The sequence below is a fragment of the Scophthalmus maximus genome, chromosome 19, assembly GCF_022379125.1.
Source record: "Scophthalmus maximus strain ysfricsl-2021 chromosome 19, ASM2237912v1, whole genome shotgun sequence".
NCBI lineage: Eukaryota > Metazoa > Chordata > Actinopteri > Pleuronectiformes > Scophthalmidae > Scophthalmus > Scophthalmus maximus.
The window spans coordinates 16,591,929-16,609,136 of record NC_061533.1 but is presented as its reverse complement, the minus strand read 5'-3'; the positions used below and the strand labels follow the sequence as shown (position 1 = coordinate 16,609,136).

Sequence of the window (17,208 nt, the reverse complement as noted above, 5' to 3'; positions counted from 1 at the left end):
ATAAATATTAATAAATTCTACAGCATATTAGACACTGATAATTTGAATTATATTAATTATCACAGACCACAGGATACAAACCAGGGCCAAACCAGGGAGGTTTTCTGATGCTGTAATTAATTGGCTCCAATCTATAATCAGTTTTGATGGAAATTATTGGAGGCAATTGTTAACAGACTTTCCCAGCAGTGAGTTGTTAAGCTGTGTGCGTTTCATATTTTTTAGTATTTTTGTAATAAGCGAATGTCGTGTGTATTCACTTGTCTGCAAGGTTTCAAATGTTTTCAACTTTAATAACAGAATTTCAGAGCATGCCAGAATGAATACTCCTTTAAAAGAAGATTTATTTGTTTTTTGAGGATGTAGAAATGCAGATGGTTGACCCATTTTTTATCAATCTTTGTCTGTGTTACAAAAATAACAAAAATGACAAGTATAAGTAGTCATACAGATAAGAGATATTATTGCAATTGAGCAATTGCCATACCGCCAAATATAACCAATTGTGGTAATTGAAATTAATACTTAAACAGTATTTATACACCTTCGACATTGTTGCACCTGTATTGGAAGCTGGGGCATCTCTTCACTACACCCATACAACTTGGACTTGACTGCACCTCTTGCAGGTCAACCACTCACCCTGACTGATTTGCCAGCAGTGGCTCACATCTACAAACTTGAGTCTCTTGCTGCGTTGCATTATGTTTTTCACGGTTATCATCTTCACATCTGTCCGCTGCAGGTCAATGTGCTGTACCCGTCCGAGTGGCACAGGAGGTAAGTCTGTAGAATCCTCAGAGAGACACCAGTCCAAAGACTCTGTGTGCAGCACATCCTGTAAAACGCAGTTCAGAGGGCATGGCAGGGAGACCAGCGAGAGTTTCTCCAGTAAAGGACAACCAATCAGGAGACACTTGAGCCCCTTCTTCAGGGACATCCAGGACATCACAGGCTTCATTTGGCTGTGACTGTAGGAGAAACTGCAGATATATGGGAGACACAAAGAAGAAAAGAAGGGTTACCTTGATAGTAAATTGTCAATCTAGTTTTAATCTGCTGGATTTATCTAATTAATATTTCACTGATCTGTTGAAGAAGTCCAGAGTTACATGCAGCGGCCTCTGCCCCCCAAAGAAACATGGGCAGTCTGGTAAATTCACTTAGTGGGTCAGTTTTTAATGTGAAATCCTAAAAATGGCCAATAGTTCCTGGTGTACTACAAAGTGTATACCTCAACAGCAGCCTTACTTGAGTGTGAGAGAGCAGAGGTTAGGCAGCCGTGGAAGATCCCCATCATCCCACTGATCCTCCTCATTTTCTTCCTGTGTCATGGTGGGAGGCTCACCCGAGATGAGCAAGTCTCGGAGTCTGGGACAGGCCTTGATGACCTCCAGTAGAGGCGTGTGAGGGCTGGTTTTCACTCCCTCCAGAGTGAGAGAGAGCAAGGAGGAGCCTGCAACTTGCAAGGCAGGAAGGAGATCTGCCAGAGGGCCTGAGTGGTGTACCGCTAGGCTCTGCAGCTGTCCTGACCAGGTCTGGAGGCCTGCAGCCAACAGAGACCCCTGGCTTCTCCCTGTAGTACCTTCATCATCAGTGTTCACAGATATGGAGCAGATATCTGGACATAAATGGCCGAAACTGTCCAGATAGTCACAAGTTAAGCCCTTGACATCTTTTAGGCGGAAGGTTAGATGTTCATCACCTGACTGTGACAAAACTCTCCCTCTCCGTTTTTCCTCTGCTTGGTTCAGAGAGCAACTTGACCCTTCCTCTGTACTTGCATCTTCCTCACTCTCATCACAATATCCTTCCAACAGTATCTCCTCATCCTCATGTTCCTCATCCCCTGGTGCTGCTCCTTCTCTTGTAGTCCTCAAACTATCCATGCTCTGCCTGTGTCTCCTCTGCCTCCACACCTCCTCCAGACTCGGAACTTCCTCTCTGTCAGTGAACTCATCTGTCTGGCTAAACTCTCTGTGATCAATGAGCCAGCAGGCCTGTGCGAGGCCCTCCATGGCCACTCTCTTCAGGCTACACAGAGAGAGGAGTAGGTAGGCTGCAGCTGCCACATGATCCCCCTCTTGTTCCCCAAACCCAATATCCAGGGCAAGTAGACTGATGAGGGGGAGAGGAGACAGTGATGCAGAAAAGGAGAATGGGGGGTCAGAGGAGAAAGAGGAAATAGGTGGTTGAGATGTAGCGGTGCAGCAAAGAGAGGAGCTAGAAGGAATAGCAGAGGTTGAGTCGAAAGCCCCGTTTCCAAGAGGAAGTAGTGAAGCAGGGGATAGGAAATGACAGCGGGATACATCTAGATGGCGCAGCAAATGGCAGTGGCAGGCAATCGTCCTGATCACACATCTGTCACAAGGCATACCAGCCAGAGAGAGCGAGCGGAGGGCAGGGAGACTGCAGAGAGTTTCAGACAGGACTTTTGAAGGCAGCTGCTGCGCCCCAGATAGATCCAGACTCCAAAGGCCCTGAGACAAAAAGGAAGAAATATAAAATATTTTTTTTATTTTTCTATACTTTGTAGTGACGTTTTTCTCAGATTTTCCTGTTTCCATTAAACATCACTGGTGACTGACTGCAGACTAGAATCTTACAACGCTTGAGTCCATGAGGTGTCAAAGAATATAATGTCCAGAAGTTTGTTGAGTTTGCAGAAAGGTCTTGTGGTTTATTTGGTATAAAAATAAATAAAAGAAAACTGACTTCTAATACTCAAAACAAACAAAAGAGCAGACTGTGGGCTAAGCCATTGTAGAAAAACTTTTTGCTGTGTACTCTGCCCAACCCCATTATGAGCACACAGGCACTCAAAACCTGTAGAGGACGCCAAAAAAAAAGCATTGCACACACAAATAATATTAAACAGAATATGACTCCTACACACAGGCCCCTAATTGTATAGGTGTGTAACTATTACAATTATATAAATCAAAATAAGAAGGAGCTACCATATGTGTGCTGAAATACAACATCAAAAATAATACATTATTTCAAGTTCATTGGACATCTTCAGTCTCCAACAGCAGGCAGATCTTGCTGATAGGTCGCTCAAGAACACTTGTCCTCGTCTGTAGTTTGACCGAGTGAACTAGACCATTTGAGTCAGCAATGGTTTCCTTTATCCTCGCAAGCAACCAAGAGCCGCGGGGTGCTGTTGAATCCACGATCATCACCACATCTCCCGCTTGAAAATTCCTTCTCACTGCAGACCATTTTTGTCTCTCCTGCAGTAAGGGCAGGTACTCTTTCGTCCGGCGCTTCCAAAACAGTTCTGCTATATACTGGATCTGCTTCCAGCGACGTCGAGCATAGTGGTCTGAGATTCGAAAGAGTCCTGGGGGCAAAGCAGCCTTGGTGTTCAAGAGAAGAATGTGATTAGGTGTCAGTGCCTCAAGATCGTGTGGATCAGCTAAGAATTGCCTCCACTTCGCAAAACACAGCACAAAGGCCTTCATCATCGAGACTTTGTTGATGCAAAACTGAACAGTCTGCATCTCACCATTCCGATAAGTCACTCCCACACTCCACCGTGATGAGAGGGCAGCGGGGGGGTTGAAACTCCACTTCACTCTATGTTGTAGGAGGGAATCTTGTATTTGGTGTTGATTCAGTGTTAATAGAGCTTTCTTTAACTCTCTCTCTGCTCCAACCAAATTTGTTCCATTATCTGATCTTAGGTGTTCCACTTGTCCTCTTCTGCAGATAAATCTCCTTATTGCATTTATACAGGAGTCTTTATCAAGTGAGTGAGCGACCTCCAAATGCACTGCTCTGCTTGACATGCAGGTGAATATGACACTGTATCTTTTCACGGGGCTCCTTGCTTTCTTTACCTCGATGGGCCCAAAATAATCAAGTCCAACATGGAAGGTTGGAAGGTAAATGGAAGGTTATCTGACATTAGCCTTTCAACAGGTAAACCTGCCATTTTCTGTTCTCCTGGTCTTCCTCTTATGCGCCTGCATACAACACATTTGGAGACGATCTTTCTTACAGCGGCATTTGCACCTGTAATCCAGTATTTCTGGCGCAGCTGCGAGAGAACATGGTTCCTTCCGTTATGACCAACATTTTCATGTTTATGGCGAAGGATAAGAGAGGAAATGTGCATGTTCTTTGACAGGATGATAGGATGTTTGCTTTGTTGAGGCATAGCTGATCTGTCAAGTCTACCTCCAACTCTCAAAATCCCCTCCTCCAATACAGGGTCCAACTTGTAAAGGGGACTTGACCTTTTGACACCAGATGGCGCCATTTCCAACCTGGTCATCTCTTCTGGGAATATTTGATTTTGGCTGAAACAGATGATAGATTTTTCTGCCATTTCAAGATCACCAATGTTCCGTTCTCTTCCAGGCTTCTTTCCCATCTGCTTCGAGTTAGTCACTCTACTTTTTGATCATGTGTATGGGCGGTAGACACAGGAGTCCTTTTCTTTTCTCTGTTTTTAGAGATTGCAAGACACTTTTTAACTTTAATATCCATGCCACAGCCTTTCTTAACTTTAGCCAACAGGAGAAATAAGAGAGCAGTTGGTTGGTAGGGTTCTCTGTTTCCTTCAAAACAAGATTATGCACAACCAACCTTACTTTGACTTCAGGGTCATCTGGATTAAGTGCATGGGATTTCATGGGTGAATTTGGCCATTCATTCATTGGCCTCAACAGGAACGTCGGCTGGATTTAACTCCACATACTTCCATTGTGATACATTTGTGTTATTTCTGATTGTTGACACTCGATTTGAAATGAAAGTATGGAATCGGGTATGCTCATTTGCAATGTAATTGATTACTGCTTGACTATCAGTCCAAAAAACAGAATTTTCCAGTAGCAACAGCAATTCTGCTCTGAGCATTTTGTCCACTTTGACTGACAACATAGCAGCTGTCAATTCCATTCTTGGGATGTTGATATTTATCAGTGGCGCAACTCTGGCTCTTCCCATCATAAAGGCCAGACAGACCTCTCCTCTATTGTTAGTTAATCGAAGGTAGCTAACTGTGCCATAGCCGTGGACACTTGCATCTGAAAAATGATGTAGTTGGGCATGAACTGGTTTCCCAAAGTTTTTTGGCTAAATGCATCGTTCTAATTTAAAGTCTGCCAGCTTGACAAGATCAGAAGTCCATTTGAGCCATTTTTCAGATGTCGCTTTAGGTATGACTTGATCCCAGTCATGATTTTGTTTACAAAGTTCTTGGAGGAGACACTTAGCAGCCAGTGTTAAGGGGGCCAAGAACCCAAGAGGGTCGTAGATTGAGCTCACCACAGATAGCATTCCTCTTCGGGTTTGTGGCTTTTCTTTGATTTTGATGTTAAACTTGAATGCGTCAGTGACAAGCTGTATGCCCTCCTGATCAGAGTGTAGTGTGAATACTTTTGGCAGGGGGATGAATTTGTCTTTTTCGAGTCCTGAGACTTCTACTCCAGTTATGATATGTGATGGAACACATTTATCTTGGCCCATGGTGCGAGGTAGAATGCAAGTCCTCTTGCCATTTATGTTGAGTTGTTCCATTAACCCTTCGGTACAAAATGTGTCAGTACTTCCATTGTCAAGGAAGGCATATGTCTCTATGGTCTTGTCACTTGTGTTACTTTTGATTTGGACTGGCACAATAGAAAGTTTGTACTCATCACTACCGGCCCCAATATGACAACATGCCTGAAGAGAGCTCACCATTTCCTCTGACGACTGCTCCCTTGGTTTGCCACTTTTTTTCTCTTGTAATGTGGAGGAGTCCAGGGGGGTTTTTGTCACATACATTACAGATTAGATGCCTTTTGCAGTCTTTACTCATATGTCCTTTTATAAGACAGCCAAAATATATTCCTTTTTCCTTTAGAAAGTCAATTTTGTCTCTGTGTGGCCTTTTCTTCAGAGCGTAGCATGACTCTATTGTGTGGCCACCTCGGTTACAAAAGAGACAAAGGCCTTGTGAATGGTTGGGGATTTTGGAGGTGAATTTTGGTTCAATGGTGTCAGCATTTGTTGCAAAACTACCTGTTTCTTTTAGTTTGAGTGGGGTTTTTTCTTTGCTTTTAGCTCTGTCAATGGTTTGATCTTGATTGTTGCCAAACACTGGATCAGTGGATATTCTCACTTGCTTTTCCAGGAATTAGACTAGATCCACTAGTGTTGCTCTTCTACTCCGCTTCTCCTGTAGCTCACAGACCATGGTTCTCCATCTTCGCACATTTTATATGGAAGTTTCATGATGATTGCTTTTATATTTGAGCCCAGATTTAGTTCTTCCATGAAGTTCATTTCTTCGATGACATTGCAGCAACTTCTGAGAAATAAAGTAAATGTTTGCAATGCCTTTGGGTCCTCAGACTTAATGTTAGACCATTAGAGCGCCTTGTCAATATAGGCACTGGTTATTGTACTCATTACCATAATGTTCATGCAGCAGAATTTTGCTTTAGGATATCCCCTCTGTTCACTCATAAGCTGTGTTTGTGTTTAATAATCAATATAGTAATAGTAATCAAGGCACAGATGCTAAATGTTTAAAACAGGGAATAGGAAGGAATAGTTCCCCTTCTCATGAAATGTGCTGATGACGTGAATCTAGACCATTATCTTTACAGTTCTCTTTCGCTCATATGTATGCCTCGTCGGTGAATTAGAATGAGATATGTATCTGTGCGTTGAATGTGAGCTATTAACAACACTCACACAGTTTTTGGCATTAAAACACAAAGACTGATTTTGAAATACAAACAGAGAACAGAAGCAAGGAGACAGGGGTTCCTGTCTGACCTGGCAACGTGCAGCAATGTGGGCACAGAGGGCGGAGGTGACCAGGCCAGGACACCTTTCCAGTGACAGGCCGCGGAGTTGGGGGACCAGCAGGAGGTGGAGGGCCGCCCGGGACAATTGCTTTCTGGCACACAGCAGCCACGTGAGCTCCTCGACCAGCTCTGCGGCTACAGGGAGAATCAAAGAGAGACAGAGGGAGAGATATTGTAGCGGCATTAGAAGTGATCAATCACTCGGTAAATCACATATTTTGTGGACAGAGAGAAGTTGTAAAAGGCCCACATGTGTGTGTGCACATGAGGAAGTAGTTGATACCTCTGACTCACTCTGCATGATTGTAAAAATTCTTAAATTGTCATTTATATCTCAGATAATTTGCTAATATAGTGAATCAGCATATGGCAGCTGTTAAGGTTCACATGGTTTATTGACACTTCACCTGTAAGAGAGGGGAAAAAAACATGTGATCCAAGACTTATGGCATAGTTACTTAAACCATATATAGTGACACCAGGCCGGTGAGTGAGGCCAGACTGATATACAAGCCCTCACAAACTCACGCAGAGAGTTGAAAGGCCCCATGATGTGCCTGAAGGAATACTGATCCAGGTACTTGTCAGCATAGTCTTTCACCCACACGTCCTTCATGTTGTCGGCAAGGCTGAGCAGACACAGCTGTGTCAGTGAAGGGGCAGAGCCACCTTCGTCTGTCCTCCCGCAGCTCCCCAGCCGCTTCACCTTTCTCACCCCCCTCCGCCCGGCTCTCGCCGCACCGCGTTCACCGAGGGCCCGAAACAGAGGCATTGCAGGACGGCAGTGGCTGGCGCTGCGCTGCAGGAGTGGATGCTGGATGTTTGAGACGTGGGGGCTTCTCCTGCTTGCTGCTGGTGGGCAACAATAAGATAAAAAGAAAAAAAATTAAGACCTCATCATTTTCACCTTCTCATGAAAAATGGAGAAACAAAAAACAAATGGACAAAAAGACACTACAGGAGTTAACAAGATCTCTATCTCCTTCCTTCTCATATGGATCAATGTTGGTTTTAGAATACTTATCTATTCACTGTTATTTTTAACTAACTGTAATACTATAGTTTTGACAACATTTAAGAAGATACAGAATATACTATGAATATATATATACTCTGTATACTCTATACTGCTGATAATGCTAATATTTGATCAATTGAACATGTATTGATACATAGATAGAAAGAGTGGAGGGTATTGGTTTATATGTAATAACTTACGCAGGAAGTGCTTCTATAACACCTACCTGTCAGCTTTAAAGGTGCTGGAAGTTTTCAGGTGTCCAAACAGAAACAGGTCAAGTGTGTTTAGGGTTTAGTACAATACAAACTATACTACAACCCAACTATTTGGGACTTGACACAACTTTTGCTCTAACTCTACAGCCCTGATTCCCCGCAGCACTTCCTGGATCCAGGCGCATAGGACGTCGCCGCCCTGAGTGTGGTCTCGCAGGAATAGTGTCCTCTCAGGCTGTATGGGGCCGATCCATAGACTGTAACAGCGGATCAACTTGAACACAAACCGCCGTCTGAACACTAAATCAACTGCATATAATCAGTCTGGAGATATGAACAACTTGATGGGCGATGCAGCCTGAGCGTGGTGTATGTCTTCCTGAAAGACTAAACTTAGGGCACCACGCTGTCAGGGAACCTACAATCGAGCTACGTTCAGAGTCAACAGGCGGTTTTCAAAACCATTTCAACAATGTGTCAGCTGACCTGCAACTGAATGTAAGAACCATACAGGCTATGGTAAGAACTCTTCAGGCTGAAAGTTTGTCTTATGTCTGTGTCATTTTGCTGACTATTGTGTTATATATGTAAATAAACGCTAACGTACGAAATTGAAAAGTATATTTTTGAATGACTGCCTCAAACTTAAAAGTTACATTAAATAGTATATAAAGTAATCAATATCAAAACTATAACCTATACTATAAGAAAGCTAGTCCTGAAAAAACACCAACACTTTATGTCCATCGAGACAAATAAAGTTTGTGACATTTACAGCAACACAGAGGGGGAAACACTATACTTACAACGATTTACAAGGATTAAAACAAAAAACTCATTGAGTGTTTTCTTTAATTTTAAAAGGAGATAAATGAAAGTGGATTGTCATGAGGATGTGAGTTTGGCCAGTAGACATTTTTTACTGAACACACCATCAGTCTCTGACCCGGTTGACTTTATATGCTATTACCTTTTACCAATGAGGTTGGTTGAAGATGGTAAATGTGGGTTATAAGACTGCAGATATAAAAAAAAAAAAAAAAAATTGCATGACCCCCCCTAGCAATAATGATCTATTTGAAGTGGAGCCTTGGTGTCAGCAGGACATGATGAGAGCCACCGTCATGTCTCTCTGCCATCTCACCCTCCAAGCTGTCTGGTCCAGATGGTGAACATTGTCTACTAAGGGAACTGCTCTGTTAGTCAACTGGCAAAGGGTCAGTGGGCATTTTTTTAAATACACACATTCCAGGTACAGATCATTGATCAGCAGCTGCATAAAAAAAAAATCAAAACAGACTTGACAGGCAGGTGGTATTCTTTATTTCAATAAGCCATGTTTGACACATCAAAGATAATCTTGAACATTACATTTGGCGTCACAGTTTGTGATAAAAACAATTGGTTATATTTCAGTTTTTAAAAAAGTAAACCTGTCTTAAAAACATCCTCATTATGCAAGACAAAAACATGTTCAGCAGTCTGTGCATTCAATTTCCCTTTATTTCCTTATAATTAGAAGAAGTTTGTAGATAGATAGATAGAGTGATGAAATGGTTGATTGATAAAATCCTCTCAGAAGCAAAACCATTAGAAATGTTACAGATGAGTAAATGTAGGGTTAGTAAAAACAAAACAAGTCACTGCCTCTGATGATAAGCTAGAGAGCTAGGATCAGAACACACCTACAAGTGGAATGGCAACCTTTTTTATGTTTGTACAATGAGTCTGCTGTTTCACCACACTGAGAGCAGAAAAGCTGAGGCAGACTGTACTGTGAAAAAAAATAAACTCTCAAATAACATAATCATGTACTTCAGTCATTTGAAACACTTGACTGGATGCATTTGAATGGAGTGTACAGTGAAAAAAGATAATTATATGTCATAATCACATAAGTCAAGCCAGTCCCAGTCTTTCCGACCATAAAGCATTTTCTAGTTACACAAGCATGAAAGTGGGACCATCAAGCCGCAGTAATCGATCAGGACGGCTCTGTGGCCAGTCTGAGCTCTGAGCAGCTTTAATATCACCTGCACGAGTCCGACCTTCATTTGTTAGGTCACAGTTACATTTCTAGGGGACACGCAATGTGAAATCAACGTGCAATGTTGTCGTGAAGACACTTCAGAGGACAATATTACCACTATTTGTATCTTTGTTCGTTTTTGTGAGTTTTACCTAGAAGATTTATTCGACAACAAGTGTGCACATGAACGGAGAGAACATAGAAAAATGTATTTCACTATGCAAAAGTGACAAGCAACTAGCTAACTATCTGCAATAACTAGCAAAAAAGAGCAATGTACACAGCACTTAATAAGTTCCATATTCCCAACTCTGCCAAGTAATTATCTTGAACAGACTCAATTCTCCCGCGACCCTTAAATGGATAAAGCGGTAGACGATGAATGAATGAATAAGACTCAATTCTGTATTCTAACCTCTGGATTTAAGACAAAAATAGTTATCATGATACTTGATTTCCTTATCATTTGTCTACACTGGTGCTGTCATCCAGTTCAAGCCCCAGCTGATCATCCTTGTGCTATGTACAGTCTATTGTATTTCTTCAGATACAGCAAAATACATGTCTTTTAAGCTGAGAGATAGGTGGTGATTGGAGAACCAAAAGGTTTACTCTGCTGGCTCTGTGAACGGTACCACCTTCCTCCCTGCCACAAACACCTCCACTATGTTACGATCGTCACCTGTAACCAGATGTAAAAAACAAACACACGTGCAGGTAGTAAGTAATGAGTGGTGCATGAGAGTCTGAAAAGGGTTGGTCGTATAAACTGAAATGGACACTTACCTAAGTTCAAGAACTTCTCCAACATAATCTGAAATTGAAATGAAGATAAATAAGTGTCACACTGAAATTTGATTTTTTTGTTTGTTTGTTTGTTTCTGCCAACCACAAGAAGACGATGCCCAACAACCAACCTTTGGTTCTTCAAACTGGATCAGGTCAATGGGTCCCCCGGGAGCAGCTACATTTACCCTCAGAGCATCAAAGTCTTTTCCCACTTCAAAATTCCCTGTTTGGTCTTCCAAGGACAAGGCTGTAAAAAAACCACACAGGCAAAGAAACTGTTGTATTCACTGCCCTCCTGGAAAATTGCAATCAGTCATGGCCACAGAGACTAAAGCAGGAAAATCCATGCTGGCGGAGACTGTGATTAACACAAGCGGTCAGAACACTTGTTGCTTCCATTGTAACCTCTACACAATCCCTGCTCTGATTCTGAGTGGCGGCTGGTTTTGTGTCTTACCTTGGCTGCCTCCCAGTGTGGCCAGTCTGAACACCTCCTCAAAGGAGAGCGTGTCATGCTCTGGGTCCTGGATGGTCAAGACTTTGGACGCATCCAAGGTTCTCCTCACAGCATCCAGCATGGAGGCCGAATAGCCCCCTGCCACATCTGATGTAGCATCACAAACACAGATGGGTCAGATGAATACAGACACAAGCACAAGCATTTACGCTTTTTGTTTGGGATATAAAAAGTAGCATGTCCATTCCAAACGATCAGATCTTAGTTCATTAGGTCTGGAGTACATATTAAACAAGGTGTTATGTTTAACTTGTGGGTGATATCGAAACTAGCTTAATAAAGTGATCAGCAGTATGTAAAAGCCAGGGACTTTTCAACAGGAAGCCAAACATAATTTAACCGCTTCCTTATAATTTAACAAACTTTGTCAAAAGTTGGTCCGGCACACAGATCAGCTGACCACCGGCTGATCACTTTATTCAGCTAGTTTCGATATCATCCACAAGTTAAACATAACACCTTGTTTAATATGTACTCCAGACCTAATGAACTAAGATCTGATCTGCTCCCACCTGTTCCCAGCCCCAGCTTCACTTTGTGGTTCAGGACGTTGCGGACATTTAACACTCCACTGCACAATCTGGGTAGATGGAGACCAATACAATAAAACAACATTTAAAAAAATTTCTTGTTAGTTGATAGATTTACTGTTTTTTGGTACAACCAAATTTCAGCACATTTTACATTTGTGCATTCAAGCATTTGTGTCTATGATAATCACCATGGACCTCGGTCACTTTGAGCCTTGAGAAACTTTGCTTACGAAAAGTTGGAACCGGGGCAGTGAGACAACGAAGCTCCTGTCTCTCTGAACAGATCCAACTCTTCATCACTGAGGTAGCAGCCATGGGCCATCAGCGTCTGTAAATAATCCCGTTGCAAATAAAATCAACCATCCGCATGCACGCCAGCATTCATTGTTTTTGTGCAGACATGTACAGAAACGCTGCGTTCAAAGGCAGGGATGTGCTCTCACCTTTTCAGTGAGCAGGTTGTGTTTGTGATACACGTCCGTGTAGGAGTCTGATTCGGGAAACAGTTCTTTTACAAGCTTCACTTCCTCGACGGTTTCACTGATATGACTCTGGAAATAAACGCACATATGTCCGACGTTGATCTGCTATTCCAAGAGAAGCTATGACACCAGGCTGAAGCATTTACATTGTCAAAAACCTCAAAGGTCAAATCACTAAACGGTCTCTATGGTAACAGTCCCCTGTGGACATAGCCTGGTTTGGGTTGCCACAGTAAGCTCACCTGAATGTGCAGGTTGTTATTCTTAGCAATTGCTCCCAGCTGTCTCAGCAAGGCTCCTGTGCAGGATAGAGCAAAGCGTGGAGTCACTACTGGCTTCACTAGGGGATACTGACAAAACAAAGAGACAAAACAGAGGAGACAGGGGAGTAGCAGAGAATTAAAAGACAATCTTGAAAAAACAAAACAACAAAACGATGCAGACCTATGATGATTTTTTTACCCCTATATTCTTGAATTATTCTGTTCATTGTATTATAGAATCTTACCTTTTTATGTAGAAGCTCTGCAATGAACCTTGAGGAAACAAAACAATGATTGTAATCATTGGGACACTTTCATAGTTTTATTCAAAAAAGGGTTTATGGGGCAAATATGACATCAGAAACAGCGCCAACTGAAAACTGCCTCTTCACTGACACACACTGAATGAGGGTCAGGAGTTCTTTAAGGAAGTGTTGGAGGCGATTCTTCTCCGTGAGCAAGGTTCAATTCAGACACAAGAGACGATGATTCTCAGCTGAGGCACTACAGCCCTATAGGTCAATGGTCATTCGAGAGGAGATCGACACAGATAAAGAAATGTGCAGAATTCATGAAGCGCTCTGGGCTAACGCATACTACACAGCAGACACAGCCTATGAGGCGTTATATACTTTCCTTACATATACATAGCAAGCATGGAAAGTATTTAGCTTCTGCAGAAAGAGCGTCCTGAGGTTTTTATGTCTAGTGACCGTGACCTTTTTTGACACAAATCATTAAATCATCTTCCTCGGGGCGTAACATATCAGTCGCGACAGATGTACAACCGTAGAGCGTGACGTGTGTGGAACATATGGACATGACTAAGAAAAGAACGTTGTGCAAAGATAGGCAAAGTGAAATCTCAGTAACATTGAATAAATCCAGTGCAACTAAAGTTATTGCCTCTGTTCAATACACTGCCTCCTCTCACTCAGCATGTTGACACCCACCGACAAGTTTCCTCCTGCGACTCCTGAAGCGCCTCTTTGTAATGTTTCACAGCATTGTTCCTGTCCATGCACACCTTGCCCACCAAGGCACGCTGTCCAAAGTCATCTGCAAGAAACGTAAGGACGGCTGAGCTCACACCAATTTTTTTTACAATCCGGCAACATTTTGATCATGAAAATAAAAGACACCTCACGTCATAACCGTGACAACATGAACAAGGAGTCTGAGAGAGGATTGATATGAACAAGTTCGCACTGACGTCATTCCATATTGGATGGGAGCATTTGTCCTATTGTTAAACTTGCACCTTAAAAACAATCTTCCTAAGGTCTCGTGCATTTAATTCATTATTTCAGTTCTGTCCTTGTACTAGTATGTACAGCAATCCTAAGCTAAATGTAGAACAAAAAAAGATTATTATCTCTTAAAAACTTAAACTAATAAATCTAACACACAGAGAAACACGTACTAACGTACTTGTTGAATAACAACAGTTTCTTCAAAATGGAACAGCTGCACAGAACAGGACAAAGGTGCAAGTTCAATGAACCTGAACCTGATAGCACAAAACGACTACGTAAACCTGCCAGTGTAATTGCATCATGTGTGTGTGTGTGTGTGTGTGTGTGTGTGTGTGTGTTCGTGTGTGTGTGTATATGTGTGTGTGTGTTTGTATGTGTGTGTGTGTGTGTGTGTGTACGTGTTCAGCATTGCATAACATAACACCAAGGACAAAGGCACAGGGTGAACTAAATAAGTGTGTGTGTGTGTGTGTGTGTGTATCCTACTTGCAATCTGGCCCAACAGAAGAGAGGCATCTGTGTGTATGGTTGCAAAGTAGCATGCAGTGGTTGTTCCGTTTCTCAGGGTCCTTTTCTGTAGAGCACAGAGATCATCTTACAGGATTAAGACATTCTTCCTCTTCTCTAAACATTGTGAAAGCCACTCCGTTGTTCACACCCTTTTCAAATCACAGGGACTGTCTGTTTGTCAGAGAATCAGAGAAACTGATTTTCAACTTGGTCCTATTGGCAATATCACAATCGTACCAAACATCCTTGCATTGTAGGCTCAGTTTCAGCTTGCTTAGTGGCTTACCTGTACTGACTTTGATCGGCACTTATGATGCCAGCAGACTCACCACTATTTGAGTGTAGATTTTGTTTGCAAACTCCAAATCCTTGAAGCGAGACTCTACAGGAAAGGTGTAGGTATTGAGCCACTGCAGTAAGGGCAGGTCCAGGGCCGTGCCAGCGTAGCTGTACTGGGATGCATGAATGTGGGTGTCCACCATTCCTGGCATGAAGAACTCACTGCAGTGAGACAGGCATGAAAACAGTTTACATTCATTATTTCTATGTCCTATGCAGTGAATTATTTTCTTGGATTCAATGATCAATGCTCATTTTAACATTCTACTGGTGGATCAAATACAACGTTATTGTTTGTGCAGAATAACACACACAAAAAAAACTCTGCCTGCGGGTGGTAAATATTGTCATCCCCCGCGTGTCTGATAGTCAAGACACTGCTGTTTCCTTACACCTGGAGTACAGTACTCTTTCCATGAAAGCAATGTATTTTAAACAGGGACAATAGGTTTTAAAAATGTAGAGTGGCCGAGAAAGAGAAAGAGAGGGATTATAATGCTCTGGGTTTTTCCCGAGCTGATTTTGCATCTCCGATCGTTTTGCTCAGTTTTTGAGGCAGGCAGTGCCCCAGAAACTGAGTCCTGAAACTCGGCCCAATTCCTGAAACTCAGTCATGACACCATTGCCGAACTCACGCTGCCTTGCTCCTGCTTCTGCACCTGACTGCTCAACGTCGCCACCCAATATCCTCACCCTCTAATGCTTGAAAGACTATTAAATCTTGGGTCCAAATTCTACCACTTTTAATTACAAAAAAGACAAACTGACCCTGAACTGTCAGTCAGTCAGAGTTGACAACATGATGAACACTGTCTGCTGTCATGACGTGATGCATGTAACCAATGCATGCAGGTTATTATGCATCATCCAAGACTGTCCAGGTCTGCCTTTGAGTTGCAGCTGCAAAATCAGTTCTCAAAAGTTTCTTGAAGTATTGCACATGTCTACACACACACACACACACACACACACACACACACACACACACACACACACACACACACACACATACACACACACACACATAGTAGCCTAATCAATTTGCATAAATAATCCTACTTACTTTTGTGTCAGTTGAGTCACCTCAGCCGGGCTGAATCCAAATGTTTGAGTCAGTTTGTGTAGCTCCTCGCCTTTTCCAATGAAAGCAATCTGACGTCAGAATGGAATAAGAGTAAGTGAGGACAGAAAAAAACCTATCTTCTATACTGACAACATTGTGAGTTTGTTTTTTTTTGGTTTGTTTTGTGTTTTTTTGAGATACATTTTTTCTTGGATTGAACAGACAGACACACACCAACCACAAAAGACATACATAATGAGGTATTAATTAGTCAGGGGATAAAAACCTGAGGAATACAATTCATCTTACATAATGTATGATTAATGCCTTTTTAAGTTACATTAATCATCAGCAACTTCTAAAGCAAGACATGTGTGTTCCTCATGCCATCCTATAAAATGCACTGTTTTCGTGTACATGTCTCTGATGCCTACTAGATCCACCTCACCCTACTTATATTTCCAAAAAACGTTTTTCCTAACAAAGAGCATTGGGAGGGTTTATATTTATTCAGGGTTTAAACGATGTTTGTTTTTTAAATATTATCCCCACTATTACTTAAAGAGGCTGCTTCATACTGCCATGCCTTCATGTCTGAGAACTCAATGCAGGAGACAATTACAATCTCAAGGAACAGATTCGGCAGAGGAAGGAAGAAGAAAAAAAACAGACGCCTGTGCCAAATGTGCCAAATTTGGTATTTTGCCCAATTATCAAAACGTTTACAAAACCTATTGGTATTTATTAAATTATAGAACAAGTTTGTAAAAAAAATCCTTTAACGAAGGGTGACACTGCGAAGAACTATTTTTCAAAAGAGAAACCCAAGAGTCGGACGAACCTTGCCCTCTGTGTTGACTCCCAGCAGCGCGTCTTCCAGAATCTGCACCGCCGATTTGTGGGTCGAGTGGATGAACGTTCCCCTGTAGACGCGCGAGATCGCGCAGGCGGATCTGTCTGTGTCTGCCATCCTCTCACCAGAACCTGCCCGAGTCGAGCAGTGGGACACCGGCTGCTGCGAGGGCGCGCGGCGGTTCTGTCCAGTGCGCACGACTCCACCTGGCACAAAAGACTAGCTGCAGCCAAGTGCGCACGACTCCACCTGGCACAAAAGACTAGCTGCAGCCAATGAGAACGTAGGGTGTATGCGTGTGCGTGTGTGTGTCTACGTGCGTGTTGAGATTAGACTGATCTCTGTGGTGTAACTATCCAGCGGTCGGTTACAGTATACCACAGCCTGTGTCGATGCAGGTGTCCGTCAATGATTTGACTTCGCCTGACCATTTGAATTTTGCCAAAGGCTCCCAGTGTTTAAAGGCTATGGCCAAAGAACCTTTGACTGTGCAGCTGTCCTTTGTGTTACATTTATGCTTGCATTT

At 42.5% G+C, this 17,208-nt stretch overlaps 2 protein-coding genes across 3 annotated transcripts; both read right to left on the bottom strand.

Annotated features, from left to right (window-relative positions):
- Positions 1-320: 320 nt before the first annotated feature.
- On the bottom strand, positions 321-8,245 carry si:ch211-214j8.12 (uncharacterized protein LOC100000539 homolog). 2 transcript variants are annotated; one of them, XM_035640285.2, is made up of 5 exons: positions 8,057-8,245; positions 7,341-7,664; positions 6,781-6,947; positions 1,252-2,480; positions 321-983 (listed from the first exon to the last, which is right to left on the bottom strand). In XM_035640285.2, exons 2-5 carry the CDS (start codon positions 7,582-7,584, stop codon positions 590-592), a joined length of 2,034 nt encoding a protein of 677 aa, XP_035496178.2. In that variant the 5' UTR covers positions 7,585-7,664; positions 8,057-8,245; the 3' UTR covers positions 321-589. The 2 variants fall into 2 exon arrangements, with proteins under 2 accessions (XP_035496178.2, XP_035496179.2); XM_035640286.2 differs by having other exon boundaries at positions 7,341-7,661.
- Positions 8,246-9,348: 1,103 nt separating this feature from the next.
- On the bottom strand, positions 9,349-16,963 carry gda (guanine deaminase). The gene is made up of 14 exons (XM_035640289.2): positions 16,671-16,963; positions 15,830-15,918; positions 14,757-14,928; positions 14,404-14,491; positions 13,615-13,720; positions 12,907-12,934; positions 12,641-12,748; positions 12,360-12,467; positions 12,147-12,244; positions 11,896-11,963; positions 11,324-11,470; positions 10,995-11,113; positions 10,864-10,891; positions 9,349-10,759 (listed from the first exon to the last, which is right to left on the bottom strand). Exons 1-14 carry the CDS (start codon positions 16,797-16,799, stop codon positions 10,686-10,688), a joined length of 1,362 nt encoding a protein of 453 aa, XP_035496182.1. The 5' UTR covers positions 16,800-16,963; the 3' UTR covers positions 9,349-10,685.
- Positions 16,964-17,208: the final 245 nt, after the last annotated feature.

What these genes read in the sequence shown, in the direction of transcription:
- si:ch211-214j8.12 (XM_035640285.2), bottom strand. Translation starts at nt 7,584, where the DNA reads ATGCCTCTGTTTCGGGCCCTCGGTGAACGCGGTGCGGCGAGAGCCGGG. An exon ending in ACATTGCTGCACGTTGCCAG is followed by an intron (nt 2,481 to 6,780) that starts GTCAGACAGGAA and finishes TTTTTGTCTCAG; the next exon opens with GGCCTTTGGAGTCTGGATCT. An exon ending in CTCTGCTCTCTCACACTCAA is followed by an intron (nt 984 to 1,251) that starts GTAAGGCTGCTG and finishes ATATATCTGCAG; the next exon opens with TTTCTCCTACAGTCACAGCC.
- gda (XM_035640289.2), bottom strand. Translation starts at nt 16,799, where the DNA reads ATGGCAGACACAGACAGATCCGCCTGCGCGATCTCGCGCGTCTACAGG. An exon ending in GTGACTCAACTGACACAAAA is followed by an intron (nt 14,929 to 15,829) that starts GTAAGTAGGATT and finishes GTCTCACTGCAG; the next exon opens with TGAGTTCTTCATGCCAGGAA. An exon ending in TCCAGTTTGAAGAACCAAAG is followed by an intron (nt 10,892 to 10,994) that starts GTTGGTTGTTGG and finishes TTTCAATTTCAG; the next exon opens with ATTATGTTGGAGAAGTTCTT.